Source organism: Prionailurus viverrinus, chromosome A3 (genome assembly GCF_022837055.1).
Source record: "Prionailurus viverrinus isolate Anna chromosome A3, UM_Priviv_1.0, whole genome shotgun sequence".
NCBI classification, from domain to species: Eukaryota; Metazoa; Chordata; class Mammalia; order Carnivora; family Felidae; genus Prionailurus; species Prionailurus viverrinus.
In genome coordinates this window covers 63,351,008-63,377,175 of record NC_062563.1, presented here as the reverse complement: position 1 = coordinate 63,377,175, position 26,168 = coordinate 63,351,008, and the positions used below count along the sequence as shown (strand labels likewise).

The 26,168-nt window shown below is 50.7% G+C and overlaps 2 protein-coding genes across 5 annotated transcripts in view; both read left to right on the top strand.

Moving 5' to 3' along the window:
• Positions 1-3,113, top strand: part of THADA (THADA armadillo repeat containing) — a 330,132-nt gene extending 327,019 nt beyond the window's left edge. For all 4 annotated transcript variants that reach the window (XM_047852046.1, XM_047852045.1, XM_047852044.1 and 1 more), the window contains exon 38: positions 1,948-3,113. In XM_047852046.1, coding sequence (XP_047708002.1) covers positions 1,948-2,340 — 393 coding nt within the window. In that variant the 3' untranslated portion in view covers positions 2,341-3,113. The remainder of the gene's footprint in view (positions 1-1,947) is intronic.
• A 3,261-nt stretch (positions 3,114-6,374) lies between these two features.
• Positions 6,375-10,684, top strand: ZFP36L2 (ZFP36 ring finger protein like 2). Its single transcript, XM_047852055.1, has 2 exons — positions 6,375-6,725; positions 7,244-10,684. The coding sequence occupies exons 1-2, from the start codon at positions 6,675-6,677 to the stop codon at positions 8,696-8,698; spliced, it is 1,506 nt and encodes a 501-aa protein (XP_047708011.1). The 5' UTR covers positions 6,375-6,674; the 3' UTR covers positions 8,699-10,684.
• Positions 10,685-26,168: the final 15,484 nt, after the last annotated feature.

Sequence of the window (26,168 nt, the reverse complement as noted above, 5' to 3'; positions counted from 1 at the left end):
CTCTATGCTGACTTTTAAAAATCTGAAAACTCTGATTAAAAAAATGGGCAGAGGATCTAGACATTTTTCCAAAAGAGACATACAGGTGGGCAACAGATACCTGAAAAGATATTCAACATCACTATCATCAGGGAATTGCAAATCAAAACTACAATGAGATACCACTTTACACCTGTCAGAATGCCTATTATCTAAAAGATAAGAAGTTATTGTTGGCGAGGATGTGGAAAAAAGAGAACTCTCATACCCTGTTTGTGGGAATGTAAATTGGTGAGCCACTAAGGAAACGTATGGAGGTTCCTCATAAAATTAAAAATAGAACTACCACGTGATTTAGCAATTCCACTGCTGAGTATCTATGCAGAGAAAATGAAAACATGGGCACCTGGCTGGCTCAAATGGTAGAGCGTGCAACTCTTGGTCTTGGAGTTGAGAGTCTGAGACCCACGATGACCCTACTCTTAAAAAATAGGGCTGCCTAGGTGGCTCAGTCGGTTGAGCGTCCGACTTCCACTTGGGTCTCATGTTTTGTGAGTTCGAGCCCTGCATAGGGCTCTCTGCTGTCAGCTTAGAGCCCACTTTGGATCCTCTGCCCTCTTCTCTTTCTGCCCCTCCCCGCTTGCACTCTTTCTCTCTCTCTCTCTCAAAAATTAATAAACATTCAAAAATAAATTAACAAAGAAAATATTGGGGCGCCTGGGTGGTTCAGTTGGTTAAGCATTCAACCCTTGATTTCGCCTCAGATCATGATCTCATAATTCGTGGGATTGAGCCCCATGTCGGGCTCCACACTGACAGCATGGAACCTGCTTGCGATTCTGTTTCTCCTCTCTCTCTGCCCATCCTCCCTGCGCACGCATGCATGGTATCTCTCCCAAAATAAACAAGCATTAAAAAAAAAAAAAGTACAGACTCCCAATTATAAGATAAATAAGTCATGGGGATTCCTGTATAGCATGTAGAATATAATCAGTAAGATATTAACTCTGTAGGGTGACAGATGGTAATTAGACTTACTGTGGTGATCATTTCACCATGTATACAAATGTCATTATGTTGTACACCTGAGACTAGTGTAATATTCTATGTCAGTTATATCTCAATAGAAGGGAAAAAAAAGAAAGGAAGAGGCCCCTTGGAAGTTGAGTGTTTAATTATGGAGAATGTTTATTAGTCAGCACTGGAATAGCTAACGGCTCCCCACGGTTAGGTCTGAAGGTGAAACATTTGCAGAGAGTCAGGGTCCTTCCGGGTATTTGCTGCTTAGAGAAAACTATTAGCCCCCTCCAGGTGAGTCAACAGATAGGGAAACTGAGGACCAAGAGAAGCAGCAAAAGCATCTTGTCAACTGAAATTTGTATCCGTCCACCAGTGTCTGACTCAGCTGGCCCTCTTGGCATACCCAACAGGCCAAGAGCTGAAAAAGCAGCCTGTTTATGGGAAATGTGGAGACAAGATTAAGTGTCTGTAAGAAAATAACCTTGAAAGTCCCCAGCCTTATAGAAATTTGGCTCCATATTCAGAGTAGTGCCTCATATTTGGTAATCCTTTGCTGTTTCTTCTGCTGAGATTTCTCCTCCTCCCCCTCTCTCCAATTTCTAGAGGCACCTTTGGTTCTAGGGCCCACTCCCGTGTCGAGGTTCCCTTTTCAACAGCAGGCCCCCAAAATATCTTGACTTGAAACCACAAACACATCTTTATCAAAGGTCATGTTAAGTCTGGGGAAGAAAATTCCTCCCTGGTGGAGAAGTACGGCGAAATGAAAATAGAAAGTGACCTTCTCAGCTGCGAGTGGCATGTATACGTGGGTGCTGACAGGCAAGAGTGGGCCTTCCCTCAGGAGGGGGAGGGGACATACCTCCTCTGAGTCTGGCCAGACTCTGGTCTGGATTGGAGCCTGTCGACATCCCCTGTAATGTTGACTTTGGGCTTTGTCATTCAATCTAGGTGGAAGACTACCTGTTTGAAAAAGCAGAAATCAACTTTTGGGCTGAGACCCTGACCTTCGTGAAGTACCTCTACAAGCACCTCTCCCATCTCCTCTCCAAGTCCAGCTGGTGTCCCCTCAGCCCTGAAAGCCTCCGTCATCTTCACAGGACAGCATCAGAGCAGTGCCACCACCTTTCCCAGCTCTTCAGAGAACTGCCACCAACTGCTGAGTTTTTGAAGACGGTGGAATTCACAAGACTGCGCATTCAGGAAGAAAGAACTTTGGCTTGCCTGAGGCTGCTGGCCTTTCTGGAAGGAAAGGAAAGGGAAGACACCCTTGTTCTCAGTGCTTCGGACTCTGTTGCAGAAACGAATCCATTCACTCTTGCAAGAACAGAAACAGCTTGTTGAAGAAAGAAGACTTTTGGGGGTGGGGGGGGGGTGCGGATTATTCCCCCACTAAATCTGCAGGAAACGTGTTGAACATAAATTCAAATATTTTCTCCCCTTCATGAGTCTAGGCTTCTGTCCCTTCCTACAAAGGAATTTTTCTTCAGCTCACTCATTCAGGGGAGCCTGGTTTATTGCAGCTACTGTAGGAAGTGCGGCTACCACATTGAATATTTACTCTGTTCCCAGGTGCAGGCCACCTGTGGACCTGAATTCGCCTTTTTCTTCCCCCACAGCCTCTAACGTCCAGGCATAGTCAGCCCACATTTTCTGTGAATTGACTGTACAGAACTAGGTTTTAGCTCGTGACTTTCTCTCCTCTTTCCCACTGAATAGCAGAGCTGGATTAGTTGGCAAACAGCCCACTGGATCAGAACTCTAAATTTTATTCCATTTTAGCTACAGCAGAAGTATGTTCCAAATGTTGGATCCTGGGAAAATTATAGATCTACTTCATAGAGATGGTTTTGTTTTTACCATCTACATGTTCAAGTCCTGCAGCGACCTGCACATGACGTCTGATTTATTAAAAGAGCTCCTACCTACCAAAAGTGTTTCTGGCAATGCTAGGAAACTTCGATGTTGCCACCCAGTGAAAGCATAGACCCTTGGCTGTGAGAAGGAAATCCAGGGAAAGAAAAGCCAGAATAAATGACTTGTTTTATTCCTACGCTGTTTACTGTCATTTTCTTGGTGGCAATAAAGATTCTCATTTAAGATGTCAGAAAACACAATTATCCATTTCAGTGTTTGAATCTAGCAACCTTAAGGTTTTTCTGCCTTTTCCAAGCCCAACCCAGCCCTCTGCCTCAGACACCCAGCAGGTGTCGCTCTTGCATACATTTTTGCTTCATTGGCTTGCCATTTTTTTCCTTCTCATTTCAGAATGAGTGTTATCCACAGACAGCTTTCTTGAAATTCATAGCTTGGATTGGTCAGAGCCTCATCCATATTCATTTTTCATCCTGGTTATCAGAATGATACCAGCTTTTAGGGACTGTAAATATTTTTAAATACTTCTCAGGTGAGCAATCACTTGGAACTACGTTATTGATGTTTGACGGTCTGAAGGGGCAGTTTAAAAGAGAGAAGGTTTGATATCATTTCCTACTGCAGAAAAGCTCGTATTTCAAATGTGTTTCTCTTTAAAAAAAAAAACACCTAACACTAAAAACACAGCCATACTGGAAGTACAGAAAAATAGCTCTGTTAGGAAAAGGCAAGGAAAGGAGTAAACTTAGAATCCCAAGTTTTGTCCTAAAGAGAACAGGAAATTCCCTAGGTAGTTTTGGACTATTCGGCTCAAAATGTGTTTTTTTGTGATCCTGAATTAATTAGGATCCTGTGTAGCCCACACTTGATGGAAAGTTGCCAGTCTAACATTTCTTTTTGTTCTGAGAAGGACTGACTGGGTCAGAAGTCAGGAAATTGTTGGCATAATGCAGTGATGACCATGGTTCAATAACTATGAAACTGGCCCCAGTAAAGCCCAACTCATTGGAAACGGCCAGCGTTCCTTTTCTCTCCATTTAAAATGAAATAAAAGCAGATACATAATAATAAAAGCACCTTATACCAGCAGGTGCTCTTTACCAAAACATGTACCATAGCGTGTGTACATGTTATCTCTAGGATCCTTCTACCAAGCCTGCAAAGTGGGTGTTCTCATGGCTGCAGACTGGGAATTACCCCAGATTTTGATGATGGCTGGCTGTGGCCAGCCTGGGAGGACAGGAGGGACAGAAGTTTCTACTGGTTTTATATCTGAAATCTTAATACTGACCTACAATAGCAGTGAAATGGCTGTTTCACACTTGCCTGATGCATTCCCAGGGGAATCTTAGAATACTACTATCAGAGCAAACCTCAGACTCCATGTTTGGGGTCATTTCAACAAAGAACAAAACAGAACAGTTGGGGTTCTTGAGTGCTCTGGGCTGTGTCAGCCACAGCTGCCTGGGGGCCAGTACAGGCTGGGTGGTGCAATCACCCAGATTGAAGCAATCCCCTCTTCCGGGGTCATTGCTCTTGGCTCCAAGCTAGACGGTCCAAGATTTGGTGTCCCTCAGGTCTGCATGCATGATCCTGTGGACCTCTACCCATCTGGCCACAGTCCAGAGACCCGGCTGTCTCCATTTTTATGCTTTGTCAATTTATTTTAATAAATGATATGGATTTATACCTGTACATCTTTTACACACCTTAACAGATAACGCATTTGCACCTTGACAAGGGTGAGAGATGAGTAAAGCAGGAATTATCTTAGTTTTACAAGGAAACCCAAGTACCAAAGAGATTATGTGATTTGCTTGAGACCACATGACTTGGAAAGGGCAGCGCCTGAACGCCAGCCCTGGGTTTCTGGTCCTAAAGTGCTTGCAGCCCACTGCAGACTGTAGCTCTCTGAGTGGGTGCTTAGGGAGTGACAGCAGGGGGAACTGCATGCAAACTGAACTCTGAGGCGTCAGTTCCCTGAGTGACAGGGCTGATGGCTTATTCCCCCACTTCCAGGTTAACGAATGGAAATGACCAAGAGGAAACAAGAAATAACCTCAATTTGGGAAAGGGGGCGTGGGTTGCTTCCTTCCCTAGAGGGAACTGGGCCTTCCAACTTAGGCCCAAATGCAGCCTAAGCTACCAGGTGTGCGAGATCATGGGCCCGCTCCAGGTTTTGGCAGCATATGTTTAGACGAGTGATAAGTGTCCTGGCCCAGACCCCACATCTGCCCGACCGGGCTGTCAGCGGCTTTTGCCTAACTGGGCGCTAGGGGGGGCTGTCTGCCCCGTACCCTTGAGGGGGCCCCTTGGCAAAGGCATTACCCAGAGCAGGGCTTTGGGGTGTGGGACTGGTGGGAGGGGGGAAAAAAGAGGGCAAGCCCACCTTGAGCGTCCTCGACGCCCTGTACTGCCTGGGCAGTTGGCCGGCCTCAGCCCGAGCCTGCGGCTCACGACGAGCTAAGGCAGGGCGCGGCGCCCCCAACGGCCAGGGAGGAAAGGGACGTGGAGGGCACTCCCGGCCACGGCCGCGGCGGCCGGGGAGCCTCAGCCGGCAGCTGCACCCCATCCCCTGGGAGGGCTGGGGAAGGCCGAGCTGACCGGCGGACGGACGGGGTGGCGGGAAGTCGCCTCCAAGCCTGCGCAGCTCTCCTGGCCTTTCCTCCCGTCCTCCCAGCCGGCTCCCCCGCCCGGGACGCCCCGCGCCACTCCGCGCCTTTGGCCCTAGCTCAAGGTCTTGTGATGTGATTAGCAAAGCCAGGGCCTTGTCCTCAGACACTCAGCCCTGCCCTGCAGGCCCCGGCGCTCAAGCCCTGTTTACTGCAGCCTGGGCGGGGACGGGGGCGGAGAAACGGGCCCAGGCTCCTCCGGGCGAGACTGCCGCGGCAGCCGCCCGCGTGGCCGCTCCCGCCCCCACCCCCACCGCGCCTCCACGTGCAATCGGGATGGAGCCACCACCCACCGGACGCAGGCCCAGAGCCCCCGCCTCCCGGCCCAAGCACCCTTTGCAAGCCAGCCGGGCCGCACGGACGGTTGCAATATTCTTGCATTTTGCAATTCCCGCGCCCAGTATAAAACTGAGAGTGGGAGATAAAAGCTTCGCAATTTTGCCTAGCAGGATCCGGCGCGAGGAGACACGTCCAGGGCTGCAGAACTCTGGTCACTTTAAACGTGCAGTGGATTTCCAACAGGGCAGCCCCAGAGAAGAGGAGCCTTATCTTCCCGCCGCCACCCAGCAGCACCCAACAGGGCCGAGCTCTCCACGCCGCCCCGGGCGCCCCGGCAGCCTGCCCCGCCCCACGGCCTCCCGCCCCCTCCCCCGGAGAAAAAAAATTGGCGGCGGCCAATGGGAAGCCACGAAGGCGCTTGACGTCCGCGAGCCGGCGGGCGGCGTTGCCTGGAGACCCCAGCGGGGTCAGCGTTCAGTCCCCTCCTCCGGCACGCCCGCCTAGCCGCTGCCGCGCTCCCGGGCTCTATATAGGGCGCGCGCTCGCGGGCCGCGGAGTTCCAGCAGTTCGCGAGCTGTCGTCGGCTCCGCGCGGGGGGGGGCGGGCCGGGCACCCCGGGGCGCGGAGGAGCGCTGTTTGCTTCTCCTTTCCCCCCACTCCGCACTCCCGGGCACCCTCAAGCCAGTCCACGCTGCTTCCCTCTTCCTCTTGTCTCGTACCCCGGCAAACTTTCGGTTCCTCCCCCGCCCCTCACCCGTTATTCGTCGTGGCTCGAGCCCGGCCGCGCCGCCCCGAGGGCTCCTCCGGACCTCCCTGCTGCCTGCAGCGCCGACCATTACAGGATCCAGAAACATGTCGACCACACTTCTGTCCGCCTTCTACGATATCGACTTCTTGTGCAAGGTACGCGAGGGAGCAAGGAGGGAGTAAAACGGGCAGGCAGGAAGCCCCTCGAGTTTTCAGACTTTGCCTCTGCCCTCGGCTTTTGGGGCACCCATCCCCACCTTGACTTCGGGGTCGGGAAAAATCCTGGAGTTTGCTGTAGTGTGTGCTCGTGCCTTGTGGGCGGGGAGAAGGAGCTGGGAGGAAGGGCAGGGGGGAGCCGCTGTCGCTGTTTAGTTCCTCCGGCGCCGACCGCGCCACGCTGCCCGGGGCTTCCCGGACGGGGTTTGCGCCGCCCAGACTGGCGGCCCACGGGCTGAGGATCACATGTCGAAACCGAGCGCGGCCTGGGGTGGGAGTCGGCTCCTCCCAACGCGAACATGATTCTTTTGCGCGTGTAGGGGCGGAGGGTGGGGGCCGAATCGAAATCTGCAAAAAGGAAGAAGAATCAGAAGGCTTGGAAGTTCCTCTGCAACTCGCCCCAACTCTTCCCTCCCTTTCCATATTTCATCCCGTCCTCGCCCCCCTCCTTTTGGCAGACGGAGAAATCCCTGGCCAACCTCAATCTGAACATGCTGGACAAGAAGGCGGTGGGGACGCCCGTGGCCGCCGCCCCTAGCTCGGGCTTCACACCGGGCTTTCTCCGACGGCACTCGGCCAGCAACCTGCACGCACTCGCCCACACCGCGCCTAGCCCCGGCAGCTGTTCGCCCAAGTTCCCGGGCGCGGCTAACGGCAGCAGCTGCGGCAGCGGGGCTGCGGGCGGCCCGGCCTCCTACGGCACTCTCAAGGAGCAGTCAGGGGGCGGCGGCACGGCCCTGCTGAACAAGGAGAACAAATTCCGGGACCGCTCATTCAGCGAGAACGGAGAGCGGAGCCAGCACCTCTTGCACCTGCAGCAGCAGCAGCAGCAGCAGCAGCAGCAGAAGGGGGGCGGCGGCTCCCAGATCAACTCCACGCGCTACAAAACTGAGCTGTGCCGGCCCTTCGAGGAGAGCGGCACGTGCAAGTACGGCGAGAAGTGCCAGTTCGCTCACGGCTTCCACGAGCTGCGCAGCCTGACCCGGCACCCGAAGTACAAGACGGAGCTGTGCCGTACCTTCCACACCATCGGCTTCTGCCCCTACGGCCCGCGCTGCCACTTCATCCACAACGCCGACGAGCGGCGGCCCGCGCCGTCGGGGGGCGCCTCCGGGGACCTGCGCGCCTTTAGCGCGCGTGACGCGCTGCACCTGGGCTTCCCCCGGGAGCCGCGGCCCAAGCTGCATCACAGCCTCAGTTTCTCGGGCTTCCCGTCTGGCCACCACCAGCCCCCCGGGGGCCTCGAGTCGCCACTGCTGCTCGACAGCCCCACGTCGCGCACGCCGCCGCCACCGCCCTCTTGTTCCTCGGCCTCCTCCTGCTCCTCGTCCGCTTCGTCCTGCTCCTCGGCCTCAGCGGCCTCCACGCCATCAGGCGCCCCGACGTGCTGTGCCTCGGCGGCAGCTGCGGCCGCGGCAGCGCTTCTGTACGGCACCGGGGGCGCCGAGGACCTGCTGGCGCCGGGCGCCCAGTGCGCGGCCTGCTCGTCGGCCTCGTGCGCCAACAACGCCTTTGCATTCGGCCCAGAGCTGAGCAGCCTCATCGCGCCCCTCGCCATCCAGACGCACAACTTTGCCGCGGTAGCCGCGGCGTACTATCGCAGCCAGCAGCAGCAGCAGCAGCAACAGCAGGGCCTGGTGCCCCCCGCGCAGCCTCCGGCGCCGCCCAGCGCGCCCCTCCCTGCCAGTTCTGCCGCGCCGCCCTCACCGCCCTTCAGCTTCCAGCTGCCGCGCCGCCTGTCCGAGTCTCCCGTGTTCGACGCGCCCCCTAGCCCCCCGGACTCGCTGTCTGACCGCGACAGCTACTTGAGCGGCTCCCTGAGCTCCGGCAGCCTCAGCGGCTCCGAATCTCCCAGCCTCGACCCCGGCCGCCGCCTGCCTATCTTCAGCCGCCTGTCCATCTCCGACGACTGAGGCAAGAGGGCGCCAGCGAGGAGGAGGAAGGGAAGGCTGTTCTGGGGATGTTGGAGGGCGCCCCTGCCGTCTCGACCCCCGTTAAGGGCGGGGTGGGGGAGGCACGGGAGTGGGGTTGGTGATAGGCCCTGAGCAGACTGCGGGCCGCACCGAGCACTTGGACTCGAACTTGTGTGCCGGGAGGGGCCTCCACCCCTCCCCTTTCGGTTTCCTCTTTTTTTTTTTTTTTTTTAATTTTTATTATTACGAAGTTTCGTTCTTGTTGAGCAAAAAAGCCAACGAACTTTTGTATTGATGAACAAAATATTCACAACAGGGCAGTTGTGATGCGAACAGAACAAAGAACCAAACACTTAAACTTTTAGGTCTCCTATGAGTTTGGGACTTTAGGAAAAAAAAAAATCAACCCAGCACCAGCAGCTACCAACCACCATTCCATATCTTCACTTGAAAGCATTAGTTACAGTCCAGATGTGGGAACTCTTATCTTGAGAGAAGTTCCTAATTGTCGTTTGTCTCAGACCAGTGTAAACAAACCAGCCAGCCACCACCTTGCTAAACTTATAAGCTTCTGGAATCCAGTATTCTACCAAGAATATGCCTTGATTGTAGTCTTCAGTGTGACAGGTTTTTGTTTGACACAACGTTCTATACGTCTGGAAAAAAAAAAAAAAACCCTTGCATTCCAAAGTTTCATACCGGTTACTGGTTTTGTTGCCACCACTTAGTGGATGTTTAATTTTAGAACCATTTTGTCTGCTCTTTCTGGAAGCCTTGGGCAGAGCTTAGTTTGTAATCGTTGGGGGAATAACTGCTGAATTTTTAGCTGTTTTGAGTTGATTCGCACCACTGCACCACAACTCAATATGAAAAAACTATTTAACTTATTTATTATCTTGTGAAAAGTATACATTGAAAATTTTGTTCATACTGTATTTATCAAGTATGATGAAAAGCAATAGATATATATTCTTTTATTATGTTAAATTATGATTGCCATTATTAATCGGCAAAATGTGGAGTGTATGTTCTTTTCACAGTAATATATGCCTTTTGTAACTTCACTTGGTTATTTTATTGTAAATGAGTAAAAAAAATCTTAATTTAAGAGATTGTATGTAATATTTATTTCATTAATTTCTTTCCTTGTTTACGTAAATTTTGAAAGATTGCATGATTTCTTCACAGAAATCTATCCTGATGCTGTGGAAGTAGTTTGAGGAATATCTTATGAGTTTTCTTAGAATGTATAATGGTTGTAGCCCATCCAACTTTAAAGAAAAAAAAAGTGACCACATACTTTGCAATCAGGTTTAAATGTGGCATGCTTTTCATTCCAACTTTTGACATGAGCAAAAAAAACAAAAAACAAAAAAAACCCATGTTTGTTTGTTCGTTCCACCAATTCTACTGTGACATACTCTGCGTATAAAGACATGTAGCAATAATGGGGTGGGGGTAGTCTCACAGTGCCTTTGGAAGGGCCAGAACTTGCCTTAAATCTTCCTCAACCAAATAAGTATTTTTCTATTAGTGCTTGAGAGAATTTGAATGTAGGATGGGTTCAACTGCACAAAAGGAAAAGATATTTACCACTTTTTTTTATATAGATATAAAGTGAAGAGGCCACCTCTTAGTGCTAAAATGGTATGTAGTACATGAATATGCCTTGTTTCATTACAGAAGATTCCAAAACTTGTACTATTTTTTTTTGTGTGTGTGCGTAGAAAGGCAGGAATGCTTTCCTGGACAGCGGATGAATGAGCAGTAGCTTTAGTTTGTTTGTACGTAGGTACAGTTGGAGCACTATGTATGTATGGACTCTGGACTACTTTGACAGAAGTAGGTTTTTGAATGTAACAAGATAAGTCAACTTGAGTTGTAATATATTTTGGGGAAATCAGTTCACTACAGATTGTGGCTGTAAACATTGTACTGTAAATGTTTTGTAGTTTTCCCCCAATAAAATTTTTGGGAAAAAAGGTACTCGTGTGTAAGCCAGCTTTTTTTTTTTTTTCTTTTTTTTTTTTTTTAAACCAGAACATGGAGCCTCTTACCTTAATTACCACCACTTTTCTGGGCATTGCCCAGGCCTTGCAGGGGTTGGGAGCTAAGGTTTCCACGGGAGCTGGCAAGGTGAGAATTCAGAAAAGCCTGCCCCTGTGTATGTTATAGCAAGCTCTTTTAGCTGAAAGAAAGTAATTATTTGGACTGTCAAGGGCATTAGTTAGCTGTTCCCCTTGGTAATAAGATGCATCCCAGTGTTGGCTGACTGGCTGGTGGCAGGCCCTGGCTGAAGGCCTGAGGGGGTGTGGCCCGCCTGTGAGTCACCGAGCGGATCACGTGTCTGCAGTGGCAGCTGAAGGTCCGATTTTTTTTTTTGCTGGGACACCCAGGGACCAGAACAGCTAGGGTGGGGAAGGGAGGAGGGTATCGAGGGCCACTAGAACGCTGAGCTGGAGAAGAGGGGGTTGGGTTACAAACTTTCTTGGGCTGGAGAACCAGGGTTTTGCCTCTACTTTGGGAAGGCTGGCTGTGTCCTTGTCCGGAGAGGAAGGAAAGGGGAGGAAGATTAAACAGGTCAAACTTATATCTGGGTAATGTTTGTTTATGCAGACAGCTTCCTCTGGGAGTGAGCACACACGTTATTTATGCAAAAGGATTTGTGTCTGCTTTAGGCGACTCTTAAGTGGCCAGAAAGCAAATTCAACCCAGGCCTCTAGAAAAAGGAAGAAAAAAGAAAGGGCACCAATTTGTCTGCTGATTCGCACACAATTGAACAAAACCTTGGTAACTTTTTCCCCCCTACAATCCCTTTTCGAAACTTCAAAATCAGGTTCATAAATCAACTCACATTTTTCCCTTCTCCCTCCTCCCACCCCTCCCACCCCCCAGTTCAGACACTTCTTCCAAAGTAGGTAAAAGATTTAGCGATAGTTTGTTTTCTTATCTGCAACAGCTGGGCCCTATCAACCACTGCTTGCACCCCTGTGCGGGGGCTCCCGTGTCTCCCAGCTGAGCGGGCGGGCGGGCGGGTGGGGGAGGGGCGGTCTGGAGCCCGCCAGGCCTCGGGCAGCTGTTTCACGTTAACTGGAGCGTTTTGGTGCTTGGCTGCCAAAGGGGATGGGGAACAGTTTCAAAGTTCTCCCAGATGCCCGGCCCCTGGCTAAGGGCCTCAGCCGTGGGGGGGGGAGGGGAAGCCCGGGGCCGAGAAGGGCTCAGGCGGCAAGACCCTGCGGGCTCCCTGGCCTCTTCCCCATAAAGAATGTGCACTGGGAAGGAAAAGTCTAAAATGCGGTGCTATTTAGGCCAAGCTGCTTTCAAAGGCCTTGTTGCCACTTCATTCCAAAACTTATTTTTCTAAACAAGCACTTTTGATGGGCTGGAATGTCAGACTTGTTGGGATAAGCCACATTCATTTTTAAAAATTGGTTTGTTTGAGAGCCCGACTGCTAGGATCTGATGTTTTGTATTTGAGACTCAGTGGAGCATGGAAAGCTGGGGGGAATCATTCAGAAATTTCCTCTTGCCACAGATCAATGGAGGGTATATAGGTCATTGTCTTTCTGCAGCGGCTGGAATTAACAGCAAACAAAACTCTCTGCTATTGCTCGATCGCTCTTAGGAAAGTTTTCTTGTAAAATAAGGGGACTAGAAGTAAAAATTGCAAGTAAGGACAAGCCAGGATTCCTGTCACGGGCTGGAGAGCGGAACTGAAGTTGACTGGCTCCAAGACTGTGTTACACTCCAGATAAAATTCTTTTGCAGCTAGTTGTGAAAGTGAGCCCAGGATGCGAGGGTGTTTAGAATGTCTTCATAGTGGCATTGCCCTGGGCTGTTTGAAAATAAGGTATTTGGGGGGACGCCTAGGCGACTGGGTGGCTCAGTCAGTTAAGCATCTGACTTCGGCTCAGGTCATGATCTCGCGGCCTGTGAGTTCGAGCCCCGCGTTGGGCTCTGTGCTGACAGCTCGGAGCCTGGAGCCTGCTTCGGATTCTGTGTCTCCCTGGCTCTCTGCCCCTCCCCCGCTTGCTCTCTCTCTCTCTCTCTCTCTCTCTCTCTCTCTATCTCAAAAATAAATAAACTTAAAAAAAATAAGGTACTTTTTTAAGCAGCTCAATTAGTACGTGCCACCTTCTAGATTATTTTAGAGAAGGGATGCATGCATGGACATATTTGCCACTCCTCACTCTGTCTGAATCCACTGCTGAGTATGTTAAAGGGAAAAAAAAAAAAGCCACAACACAAATGATTGAGGAGGCCAAAGCCCCCGCCACCCAGTGATGGGAATAGATGGGGATTTCAAGCCCTGCAGAGGTTCAGGAGTCCAGATAAAAGGTCCAGGCCTGGGAGGGCCCAGAGAAGGAAGGACAGACAGGCACAGCTCTTGGCCACAGGTCTGGCCCAGCAGAGGAAACTCGGTCTTAAAATCTGCCTGGAGGTCTGAGAAAACCTTCCAGGCTGGATGTGTGCAAGGAAGAAACCCTAGAGAGCATTTGAACTGGGAGGGAACCATCCCTAGATACTGCCCCCCACTTTAGCTCATGGTGACAAGAGCAAAGGAGAGATGACTCTGGCCAAGTCCTCTTGAAAGCACAAGTTGGGTCTCTGCACCTTCCTTGGCCTGAGTTAGGGGAGCCCATGGGACCCCTAGAGGTCGAGCCACAGCCAGCCTCCCCTTCCATCGGAGGACCGTAGCTACTCTCCAGTTGTCGTTACCTGATTTAATTGTGTTTATTTTTTTGTTGTCCACACTCTGAGGAATGTGCAGACCCGTAGCCATCCAGGGCAGTTCCAGTTTCGTGCTGCTGGCAAGGCCAAGGAGGAAGGGAGGAAAAAGAGGCAGGGCCAGGGCCCAGAGGCCTGCCCAGGAGGAACCCTGCAGGCAGGAGGTGGGTGAGGGGCTGGGCAGCAGGAAGCCACTGCCCCTCCAGGGCCCACGCCTGCTTCAGTGGGTTCTCCAACCTCTCCTGACAGTTTTTGCTAAACCTGGAAAGCATATGAGTGTGTCTGTGTCTAAGGGTGTGTCTGTGTGTGTGGAGAGAGGTTTGTCAGGGCGTGTATCTGTGTCCTTGTGTGTCTAGCTGGGAGTGCACCTGTTCGAGGGTATCATTCTGTATGCAGGTGTTCAAAGTTCTGTGTCTGTATGCTATAGGGGAGCACTGGTATGTGAGGCTGTCGATATGTGTGTGGGGTATGTATGTCTGTAGAGCTTGAGAGTCCGTGGGTGTGAGTGTGGGTATGGGCTTGGGCGTGTCTGTGATTGTATGTGTGCGTAGGTATGTTCAGGGTATGTGTGCGTAGGTATGTTCAGGGGTCTGCCTGTGAGTGGGGGTCTGGATTTGGGTGCATCTGCTGCTGCTGCTGCTGCTGCTGCTGTGTGTGTGTGGGGGGGTGGATATGGGTGTGTTTAGGGGTCTGTGTGTGAGTCGGGGGTCAGGGTTTGTGGCTGTATCTGTTGCTGTGTGTGTGTGTGTGTGTGTGTGTGTGTGTGTGTGTGCGCGCGCACGCGTGGGGGATCTATGTGTGGGTGTATCTGTAACTGTTGCTGTGTGGGTAGGTGTGTGGGTCTGTGGGGTGTGAGGAAGGACCTGTGGGTGTTGCTGTATGTTTGGGTCTAGATGTGTCTGCATGGGGGTGAGAGTGTTAACAACACCTACAGAGGAAAAGCAGCCCTTTTTAGCAGGCCTCTTTCAAGTTAAAAACTGCTTTCAAAACCCGGAAATGGTGGCCAGGCTGTCATCTGCTTCCTGCAGGGGGGTGGGCAGAACAGGGCTGAGAGTGGGAGGGTGGCAGACAGGCCTCCAGACCTGCAGGGACCCCAGACCCACCTTACTGCTGGGCACACCTGTCAAGGACAGGCTGCTTGAGCCTGACTGCAGGGACATATTTAGAAACAATTCTCTGGTTGGAGGGGGAGGGGACCCCTTTATTTTCATCTGTACAGAAATAGCTCTCATCAGATAGGAGTTCTTATACCCTCTGGGGTGAGAAGCAGTTCTGAAATAGAAGGAAAGATATTAAGGATTTTAGACAGACAAGAAAACTCCTGAGCTCGCTGAAACCGAGTTTAAAATATTTCTCTAAAAATAAGCTTTGTTTTCCTTGTGGATTCCTCTGGCAATCGGGCCCTTGTGTCAGGGTGCTTAGCTGGCCTGCAAAGCCAGGCGGAATTTTTAAAAAAGCAAGTGTTTCCCAGCCGTGGCCTTGGAAAGTTCTCTGTTTTCCATTTATTAAACTCCTAGTTTCCAGCTAATTAAAATTATTTTCAAATAAAACTCCTTAGCCTAGCAATATTTGACGAAACACAGAATTCCCAGTGACCCCTCTGTAGGAGGCTGAGCTGGGCCGGGGGGTGGCCTGTGACCCCTCCTCTGGGCCCTGTGCCAGTTTTATAGGAAGAAGGGAGGCCCTTTGAAATGCAGGTCCAGGGCCTGTGTCACCGAATCCCAGCACCCTCCTGGTGACAGGTGAGAGGCTGCTTGCAAAGCAGTCTCTGAGCCCCGCACCACTTGAGAAGGGACTGTGGGGTCATTGGGAACCTGCTGTTTGTCAACCCACACCACTGAGCATAGGAGGGGCACACTCTGGGGAGAACTCCACCGAGGTAAGCGACAGGTGATCCTGTGCTACCTGGTTGCCCCTTCCTGGCCTGGCTGCTAACGAAGAAGCTTCAGGTCCAGTCAGGCCAGTGTGCCAGGACTCCAGGACTGCAGGACGTCCAGGCTCCCAATGGCTCCCATGGCTTCACCATGTGGTGAAGCAGAAATCAGAAACAATGCAGGGTAGGAGGCTTATGTCATCAAGGGCCAGACCTGGTGTGATTCAGGCAGACTTGCTGCCCTGAGATCCAGTCCAGACATCCAAGGGATGGGGTGCTGGGGCTGTTGGCTGGGACCCTTCAACAATCCCACAGACAGTTCTTGGTTGTCTAGTAAATGTCTGCACTGGGTAAACAGGTGAGCTGACAACTGTCATCCCCTGCCTTCATGGAGTGCACTGTCATCAGTTGTCATCAGGGTTCATTCATGATGTGGCATGAACCAGCCTTCATTCCTTGGTGTAGCAGGATAATATTCCATTATACAGACACCACATTTTGTTTATTCACTCATCAGTTGATAGACATTGGAGTTGTTTCTGCTTTTTGGCTCTTGTTGAACAATATGGCTATAATCATCTGTGTACAAGTTTTTGTGTGTTCATGTTTTCTTTTTTTTTTTATTTTTTTTTAATGTTTTTATTTTTACTTTTGATACAGAGAGAGACAGAGCATGAGCAGGGGTGGAGAGAGGGGGAGACACAGAATCTGAAGCGGGCCCCAGGCTCTGAGCTGTCAGCACAGAGCCCGGCGCGGGGCTTGAACTCAGGGAGTGTGAGATCATGACCTGAGCTGAAGTCGGACACTCAACCGACTGAGCCACCCAGGCACCCCTGTGTGTACATGTGTTCAATTCTTTGGGCTATATACCTTGACGTAGAATTGCTGGGTCATATGGTAACTCTGTGTTTAACTTTTTGAGGAAGTGTCTTACTATTTTCCAGAGTGATACTTCGGTTTTCATAACTATTACAATAATATTAGTTTCCCCCTCTCGACCTCGTGCATGCTCCATGATGGCCACATAAGAAACTTCTACACTTGTTCACAATAGCCAGAAAGTGGAAACAACCCAAATGTCCATCAACAGATGAATAAATAAACAAAATGTGGTATGTCCTTTCAATGGGCTAGTATTTAGTCATAGAAAGGAATGAAGCACTGATGCATGGAGGAACTGTAAAAACACTTAAGTGAAAGAAACTGGACACAAAAGACCACATATTGTATGATTCCACTTCTATGAAATGTCTAGCGTGGGCATACCCGTAAGACAAAAAGTAGATTGGTAGTGGCCAGGAGCTAGCAGATCAATGGGGACTGACTGCTGGTAGACGGGGTGTCTTTTGGGGTTGATGAAAATATTCTGGAATTAGATAATGGTGATTGTTGCACAACTGTGAACATACTAAAATTTGTAGATTCATATACTTTAACCTGATGAGCTTTATTGTATGCGAGTTATATCTTTTAGAAAATATATACTCACAGGCTGAAATCCAGGCTGCAAAAGGGAAGGAGACTGAGGGAGCCTCTGTCAGGGAAACTGACCTCACTTAGGATCCAGAAAGCCCCTACAAAAGTAAGAAAGGCAAAGTGTAAGTAACGGTAAGGCAAAGGGCCAATGAAAGAGTTTCCAAGTAAGAGGAGCAGCTGTGCAAAGGCCCTGTGGTTAGAGGATGCATGGTTCCAGAGAGGGAAGGAAAGAAGGATATGGTGCCAAAGGGTGGAGAACAGAGCCAGGAGGCACAGGATGGGGCTGGGGCAGTGAGCTCAGGCCTCAAAAGATCTCTCACTTGCCTTCTTCCCACCAATTCCTCCATTAGAACATCAGATTTTGGGTCAATGATTTCTCTCCACTTGTTTTTTCACATTATCCTCATGCTCCATCACAGTGTCATTCACCTCACTTCAGCTCATCACGTGGGCATTTTATCATCCCACATCATCTCAAGAAGAGTGAGTACAGTACAGTAAGAAATTCTGAGAGAAACCACATTCACATAACTTTTATGTGTATATGGCTGTAGTTCTGTTTTATTATTAGTTATTGTTGTACATCTTTTACTGTGCCTAATTCACAGGTGAAACTTTCTCATAGGCATGTCTGCATAGGAAAAAACATAGCATATGTAGGGTACTACTTACGGTTTCAGGCATCCACTGTGGGTCTTGGAACGTATCCCTGTCCATAAGAGGGGACCACTCTATTATCGTTCTGCTTCATCACCTTTGGCTTTCCCTCCTCCTCCAGCTCATGCCCACAGGTCTCCTGGTGGAAATGCCTTAAAGACTCTAATAGCTACTGTTTATAGAGCTTCTCTTTTTTTTTCTAATTGTTTTTAATGTTTATTTATTTTTGAAAGAGACAGAGCGTGAGCAGGGCAGGGGCGGAGAGAGACACACACACACACACACAGAATCTGAAGCAGGATCCAGTGTCTGAGCTGTCAGCACAGAGCTGGATGCAGGACTCGAACCCACAAACTGTGAGATCATGACCTGAGCCGAAGTCTGACACTTAACCAACTGAGCCACCTAGGTGCCCCTTGGAGCTTCTCTTATGAACTAAAGTTTTACATATGTTAAGGACAGTCCTTTATATCTCCCATGACTGAGGTACTTTTACTATCCCCATTTCAAAGATGAGGAAACTGAGCTCAGTGTAGTTGTCATATGCCTGAAACCAGAAAGGCTGGAGCAAAATTCAAAGGAATCTAAACTGTCGCTTCTTCAAATCTCCTGGGGCTACTTCTCTCACTCCTCTCTACCTGCCTTTTCTCACACTGTCTATAAACCCATATTTCCAAGAAGCCTTCCAGGGGTCCATTCCAGGGCAGTCTATTTCCTGCTTCATCTGTGCTTTTAAAATCCTACTAGTTTGGGGCACCCAGGTGGCTCAGTCAGTTAAGCGTCCAACTTCAGCTCAGGTCATGATCTCACAGTTCGTGAGTTCGAGCCCCGCATCGGTCTCTGTGCTGACAGCTCAGAGCCTGGATCCTGCTTCAGATTCTCTGTCTTCCTCTCTCTGTGCTCCTCACCCACTCACACTGTCTCTCTCTCTCTCTGAAAAATAAATGAACATTAAAACACACACACACACACACACACACACACACACACAACATTTTAACGCTAAAAAAAGGTTTAGGGGCACCTGGCTGGCTGACTCAGCCGGTAGAGCATGCAAGTATTGATCCCGGGGTTGTGAGTTCAAGCTCCACACTGGGTGTGGAGATGACTTGAAAATAAAATCTTTAAAAAGGAAATAAGTAGGGGCACCTGGGTGGCTCTGTCAGTTAAGCGTCCGACTTCAGCTCAGATCACAGTTCATGAGTTCAAGCCCCACATCAGGCTCTCTGTCGTCAGGGCAGTGCCCGCTTCAGATCCTCTGCCCTCCTCTCTCTCTGCCCCTCACCCGCTCTCTCTCAAAAATAAATAAGCATTAAAAAATAGTAATAAAGAAGTAAATAAATTTTTAAAAATAAAAAATGTTTAAAAAAATCATGACCGAGGCGCCTGGGTGGCGCAGTCGGTTAAGCGTCCGACTTCAGCCAGGTCACGATCTCGCGGTTGTGGGTTCGAGCCCCGCGTCAGGCTCTGGGCTGATGGCTCAGAGCCTGGAGCCTGTTTCCGATTCTGTGTCTCCCTCTCTCTCTGCCCCTCCCCCGTTCATGCTCTGTCTCTCTCTGTCCCAAAAAATAAATAAAAACGTTGGAAAAAAAAAATTAAAAAAAAAAAAATCATGACCTAGTGTATCCCTTTCATCCCACAGATGAGAAAACTAAGGCTTAGAGAATGTGGGGGAGCCCCTCTGGAGATTTTCCAATTTCTGGAAAATGAGATCACCCACCCCGCCTCAGGACACTCTTCCCAGGTACGATCTGTGCCACAGGGCTGTGGGTAAAAATGTAAATATCAACTCTCACCAAGGCAGACCTAAATCCCTCTGGGCTGAGAGGCTCAGAGCGGCTGGTTTCTAGATGTTCTGTCCATCCAGCCTCTCAGGGAGGGCCTGGAGGGTCATTGGATGGACATGGCCAGGAGCTTACAAAGCACAGCCCTTTGAACCCAGAGCTGCTGCAGGAGCAGGGGCACGGGAGGGCTCCAGGCTGGTGTCACCACTGCTCTGCGAGAGGCCTAGTCACACAGGGACTACAACAGACCTCCATTCAAATCTCATCCCATTGCCACTCCCTGCCTGTGTAATCCTGAGCAAATCTCTGAGCCTCGGTCTCCTCATCTAGGAAACGGGAGGACAATGCTGTTCCTGCTATACAAAGCACCCATGAGGGTGAAATATGATGCCACGTGTGAAGTGTCTAGGAGAGGCCCTCCCTGGTTCGGGGTCCCACAGATGAAACTGTGCAGACTAGCAGAGCGGTTAGCAAGCTGAAATGGCTGGTTCAAAGCTGAGCTTTGCTACTGCCAGTGGTGAGACCGCGAGCCAGCTGCCGATGCTCTCTGTGCCTCGATGTCCTCATCTATAAAATACCCGGCCTATTTCCTAGGGCTCTCATGAAGCTTAAGTGAATTAACTCATGTAGTGAGGATAGAACCTGGCACACAGAAAATGGACCTGGTGGGGGTGCGGCGGGAATGGGCACAATGGGTGAAGGGGAGTGGGAGATACAGGCTTCCAGTTATGGAATGATTAAGTCGCGGTATAAAAGGCACAGCATTGGGAATGTAGTCAACAGTAGTGTGACAGTGTTTTGTGGTGACATATGGCAGTTGCACTTGTGAGCATAGTGTAACAATATAGACCTGTCAGATCACTGCACTGTGTACCTGAAACTAATGTAGCATTGTGTGTCAGCTAGACTGAATGAATGAATGAATGAATGAATATATACATACATACATGCATGCATAAATGCAATATAACAATTTGTTATTGAATCTCTTGGGTTTTTTCCACACTTAACCAATAGACACGCAATCTGAGGGGGGTCAGGAAGGCCCCTAGCCCGCCTCTACCAAACTCCCCCAACCACACGAGGCTTACGGTAAGAGTGGCAACTGCTTTTCTACAGAAATTCTAGATACATCTGTGCTGTCCAATATGGTAGACACTAGCCACAGGTGACCACTTAAATTTAGTACCTATTAAACACAATTTAAAACTCCCTTCCTCAGTCGACTAGCCACATTTCAAGTTCTCGACAGCCACATGCACTGAACAGCACTACTATTCTAGAGTGTTCTGTAAAATGCAAATAACTATAAGGAAGGTAACCTCTAGCATCTAACCCTTGAAGGGTTGTCCTTTTCCAAAGCCAGTCCTGGGACATATCCATGATGCCCTTGATGGCTCCCCCTCCATCCCTCAGCCAAGAGGGTCCAAAATATCCCCAGACCACCTCTCCGTCCAGTGGACTGCCAGTGCCAGTGGAGGAGGAATGAAGGGACCACCCACTGCATGGTGGCCCCTCACAGCCCTGCCCGGCAGCCTGGGACCCACCTCCTCCCAGATACCCCAGAGACGTGGACCGGCCTGCTCCCCCTGTCTCCACAGCTGTGATACCACATCCATCCAGTCACTGATACCAGAACCTGGTGTTCCCTCCACCCCTTCCCTCCTAGGCTTCCTGAACCTCACGACTCTGCTTTGTAACCATGCCTAGACACTGTCCTGTCCCCTCTCTCTGCCTTTACTGCCTCAGCAACTCAGGCTCCCCCTTTTGCCTGGACAGCGATAAAGCAGGAGAGCCCCCAGCTGTTCCTCCTCTCAGCCACCATTCCCCAGAGCGAGCTTCTAAAACACTTAGACAATCACGCCCCTCCTGAGGGGTGCTCTCCCTGCCCTCCACCCCACCACCCAGTTCAAATCCAAGCTTCCACACATGCTGGGTGAGGCCCTGCCTAGAAACCTGCTGCTTCTCACCTGCCCTGGAGTGCTGAGGGCTGCTGATTCCTAATGCTCTTCACACCCCTGGGCCCCGGGTCCCTGCCTGGAACACACCTGCTGTGTCCCCCTGCTTCCTCTGCTTCAGCTGAATCTCCATCTCAGATATGGTCCCTCCACCACCCCCCACCCCAGCCTCCCAGGGCCCTGCGTGGGCCTTCGTAGGAGCACAGAGCACGTTGTCCTGCACCAGCTAGTTATGGCTCTGTGGACTCTCTAGCCTGGAAGTTCCTTCAGAACAAGAATGTCGTCATGTGCCTCCTTGCACGGTCCAGCCTGGCTCCTAGAAGGGCTCCTAGAAGGACTGCAGCGAAACCAGAGCCCCCTGTGAGATGGCACTGTTCTCTTATACTTGACAGATGAGAAAATGCAGCTGGGGGAAATGGAGACACGTGCTCAAGGCCTGCCACCCCAGCCCTGCCCCACGGGCACGCTGGGCCATTCGGAAGGGGGAGGGAGGATCTGCTCCTTGCTAGACACGCCCTCCTTCTGAGTTCCTCTAATTCTGAACTCATGCCTGCTGGTTCTGAATCTCCGAACAACAGACGCAGAAGCCCAATGCTACAAAGGGAAAAGTCCCTCCTCACCTGTCTCCTCAGTCCTACTCAGCCAAGCTGACTACCTTGTAATCTCTTTGTGTGAGGGATTCCTGAGATTTGACAGTGTAGCTATACCTATAAATATTTACACACATGCTCATGTATTGTTGCAGTGGACAGAACCAAGTCATGCTGTACCTCCTGTCCGTCAGCCCCCCTCCACATTCGGGGTGCTGACACCTTCTTTCATGGTCCTCTGTAGCCTGAGGGCCCTGGTGATGGCCGCCAAGGTTCCGCACGAGTCCAGTTCTGTGGACAGGACAGCACAAACATCCTTACACTCAGAGCTGGTGTGAGTATTTCCATCAGGTGAACCCCGAAAGGCGGCACGACTAAGTTGCGGGACAGCTCAGAGTAGCCCTCCAAAACTGTTACCCGAAGTACCTCTCACCCCACTGTGCCCTAGAGGCCGTATCTACCCATTTGCTCCCTGTATGCCCCTTTCTGAGCTTCTGGAGTTTGCATGACAGAAACTCTGCCCTCCCCCCTCCCCCCTGCCCCAGGGTCTGGTCTTTCTGTCTTTCTGTCTCCCTGTCCTGTTCTCGATCCTCCTGTGGCTAAGCCCCATCCCCCCACATCTCCAGGCTCTTAGAGGGCAGCCCGTGGCTGTCCACCTCTTGGGCTGGTGCCAGAGACCGAGGCTATCACCTGGGAGCCCCGGGCAGGCCTCCTGGGCTCGAGGCACCTGGGACTTGAGGGCCAGGAGCTGGGAAGACTCTCCCACTGAAACCAGGGCGATGTGGAGGGTGGGGTGGGGAGCCCCTACCTGGGTAACTGTCAGTAGGGACGGCAGAAAGTGTCCCGACACAACAGCCTTGCCAACTGAGGGTGTTGACACTGTGCAGGTGTGTTTCTTCGACAGCGTGTGTGTGTGTGTGTGTCTGACCATGTGCCAGTGAGTGTGCGTGTGTGCTTTAGGGGCGGTTGTGTGAGGCGTTACGTAATGGAGGCACTCCCTGGGGCCAGCAAACCGCAGTGGTGTAACTGCCAGCCAGCCAGGCCACCAGAAGGAAAGGAGGGAAAATGTAAACACCATTCTGGGCCTTTCCCTTGCCTGCCACGAGCAGGCCCTGCACAGAGCAGCTCTTCCCGTTCTCCATTCCTGCTGCCTTAGCCCCGTAGGCTGGCCTGGGAGGGGGTGATAATGGAGGCCAAGGAGCCGAGGCCAGGGGTCAGAAGACCTCTCCGGGAGCCAACATCCACAGCTCTTGATCCCAGCCCAGGGGGCAGAATGGAGAGGAGGGCCTGTCGGGGTCTGCCTCGGCTTCTCCTGACTCTGCCACAAGCCATGCATCCCCCACAAATGAGGCAGGATGCCTTCCTCACCCCCAGAGCTGCTTTCTCGTTAATGCCTTTGGAGGCCCCCTGGGTCCCAGACGCCTCTCCCTGGCATTGGAGGCCCTCGCCCTGCAGTGAGCCAGTGCAGACTCACGGCTCACGTGTGAGCTCACACTCTCGGGATGGCCTCAGAGCCAGCTGTCTGCCTCTCTGTCTTTCTCTCTGTCTTTCTCTCTCTCTCTCTCTCTCTCTCTCTCTCTCTCTCTCTCTCTCACACACACACACACACACACACAAACAGGTGCACCTCTCTCCCTGCCCCCCACACCTCATCGCGGGCCAGATGCCTGCCTTCCAGCCAGCTCCCGGCTGCTTGGCCCTTCCCCACCCCGAGGAGGCTGGCTCTTCCAGGAAGCCGCCCCTGCCTGCTCGTGGCCGTGGTCCTTTCTTCCCGCTCTGAGCTCCTGAGGCGCCTCTGGACACACAACCTGACATCTGGCCATGCACAGTCGCCCCTTGTTCTCCAGTGGTTCGCTTTAATAATAATGGTCACGATTTGTTCAACACACTCTCTGCCAAACCCGGTCCCTTAAGTGTCCTTGTTATCACGATGGGCATCCTCACACCGGCCCTAGAAGGTGGCGTTCTTACCACCAGTACGTGGCTGGAGCCCAAGCAGAGAGAGGTTCCGTGAATTATCCAGGCTTCTATCTACACCTAGAGGTGTCTGGTGGCCGATGTTCACAGAGTCCAGTGGCTAAGTCCCATCTCCGCACACCACCAGGCTTTTAGAGGGTAGGAACCTGTTCTGCCCCCCACCCCACCCCCCAACAGAGAACCAGCTGGGCACCCACCAGACGCTCAAATAAGGGCTGTGGCTTTTACTCAACAGCTGCCAAATAGTTGGTGCCGCTTAACTGCCAGTTGAATGAATAACTGATTGAACAGAATGCAATAGGATCTTTATCCAGAGCTATAGAGAGTGATATGTTCAGAGCAGGGGTTTCTGGAATTACCCACCCATATGACTTCAGACAATGCACGAACCCCTCTGAGCCTCAACGTTCTCATCTGAAAAATGGGTGTGGCCCCCGTGCTGTCCTCTCAAGGTTACTGAGAGGATAGATAATGTGCAAGCCTATACGTATAACAGGCATGGCTTGGTGCCCGGCGTGCATTTAGTGGTCAGTCAATGCCAGCTGCTACCACTGTTCCCCCTTCCAGTGGTACCCCCTTCCAGAGGGGTAAGCCTCTTCCTCCATTTTACAGGTGAGGAAACTGAGGCCCAGAGAAACAGCTTCCCCCAGATGTTGCAGCGTCTGGATTTGCAACTGCAAATAACTGATTCCTATCCCAGATCCTTTTTCTTTTTTTATGTTTATTTATTTATTTTGAGAGAGAGAGAGAGAGAGAGAGAGAGAGAGAGAGAAGGGAAGGGGCAGAGAGAGAGATTGAGAGAGAGAGAGAATCCCACACAGGCTCCTTGCTGTTAGCACAGAGCCCGACTCAGGGCCCAATCTCACAAACTGTGAGATCATGCCTGAGCCAAAATCAAGAGTCAGATGCTTAACCAGGTGCCTCTGATTCCTAGCCGAGACTCTTAAAAAGACAGACCAGCATTTTTCATCCAGGTCCTTGTAGGTAGAGGTGGTGAGGTCAACTGAAGAAGGCTATCTTTCTAGACTTTAAAGAAGTTTCTGATAAACTTGAGGGCAGTGTCCTCTAAGAAAAATGGGCTCTCCCGTTTTTCCACCCCAGTGAGGGGAGAGGTCAACCAACCAAGGAGGGCTTCCAGGAAGAAGGTGGACATCAGAACAACTCTAACCCTTAAAGAAGGAAGACACCGTTGGGAATGCAAGCTGATGCAGCCACTCTAGAAAAGAGTATGGAGGTTCCTCAAAAAATTAAAAATAGAACTATCCTACGACCCAGCAATTGCACTACTAGGCATTTATCCATGGGATACAGCTGTGCTGTTTCAAAGGGACACATGCACCCTAATGTTTATAGCAGCACTATCAACAATAGCCAAAGTATGGAAAGAGCCCAAATGTCCATCGATGGATAAGCGGATAAAGAAGATGTGGTATATATATATATATATATATATATATATACCATGGAGTATTATTCAGCAATCAAAAAGAATGAAATCTTGCCATTTGCAACTATGTGGATGGAACTGGAGGGGATTATGCTAAGTGAAATTAGTCAGAGAAAGACAAATATCATATGACTTCACTCATATGAGGACTTTAAGAGACAAAACAGATGAACCTAAGGGAAGGGAAACAAAAATAATATAAAAACAGGGAGGGGGACAAAGCATAAGAGACTCATAAATATGGAGAACAAACTGAGGGTTACTGGGGGGGTGGGTTGTGGGAGGGAGGATGGGCTAAATGGGTAAGGGGCACTAAGGAATCCACTCCTGAAATCATTGTTGCACCATATGCTAACTTGGATGTAAATTAAAAAGATAAAATTAAGTAAAAAAGAAGAACAAGAAGAAGAACAAGAAGAACAAGAAGAAGAAGGAAGACACCGTGGCACAGGCTGCAACTGCTTGGAAGTAATGTTGGCCTGGGCCCCCACATGCCCCATCTGTACTCAGTTTTGCTCTAGTGGCAGAGATGGAACCACAGGCCTGTATCTTACTGGGTGAGGGGCCACTAGAACGGGTCCTTCCTCCCACCCTGACTCAGCTGAGCTTCAGACCCTTTAGGAAATGTTCAGTCTTACCCCCTCAGGGTTTCCTTCCTGTTAACTCCAGGAATTTTTTTTTTTTTTTTTTTTTTTGGATCAGTTTTACTGCGGCCCCAGGGCTTAGAACAGAGCCTGGCATACAGTAGGTGTTTAACCAAAATTTGAAGGAATGATTGCATTACCTCCACCCTCCTGCCCATTGCACACTCGTGCCATGTAACTTTACTCCTGCCCTATCATGTCCCTCCAGCAATGCCTTCCCAATGCCCTTGTCTGACTGTATCATGCCACCTCTTGCAGGAAGATTTCCAGGATTGCACCTGCCGATGGCACAGCCTCCCCTCACTGACCTCATCACAGTGCACATGGTGCCCAGCC

Coding starts and splice junctions, on each gene's coding strand:
- ZFP36L2 (XM_047852055.1), top strand. CDS start 6,675: ATGTCGACCACACTTCTGTCCGCCTTCTACGATATCGACTTCTTGTGC. Junction 6,726..7,243: donor ATATCGACTTCTTGTGCAAG/GTACGCGAGGGA, acceptor TCCTTTTGGCAG/ACGGAGAAATCCCTGGCCAA.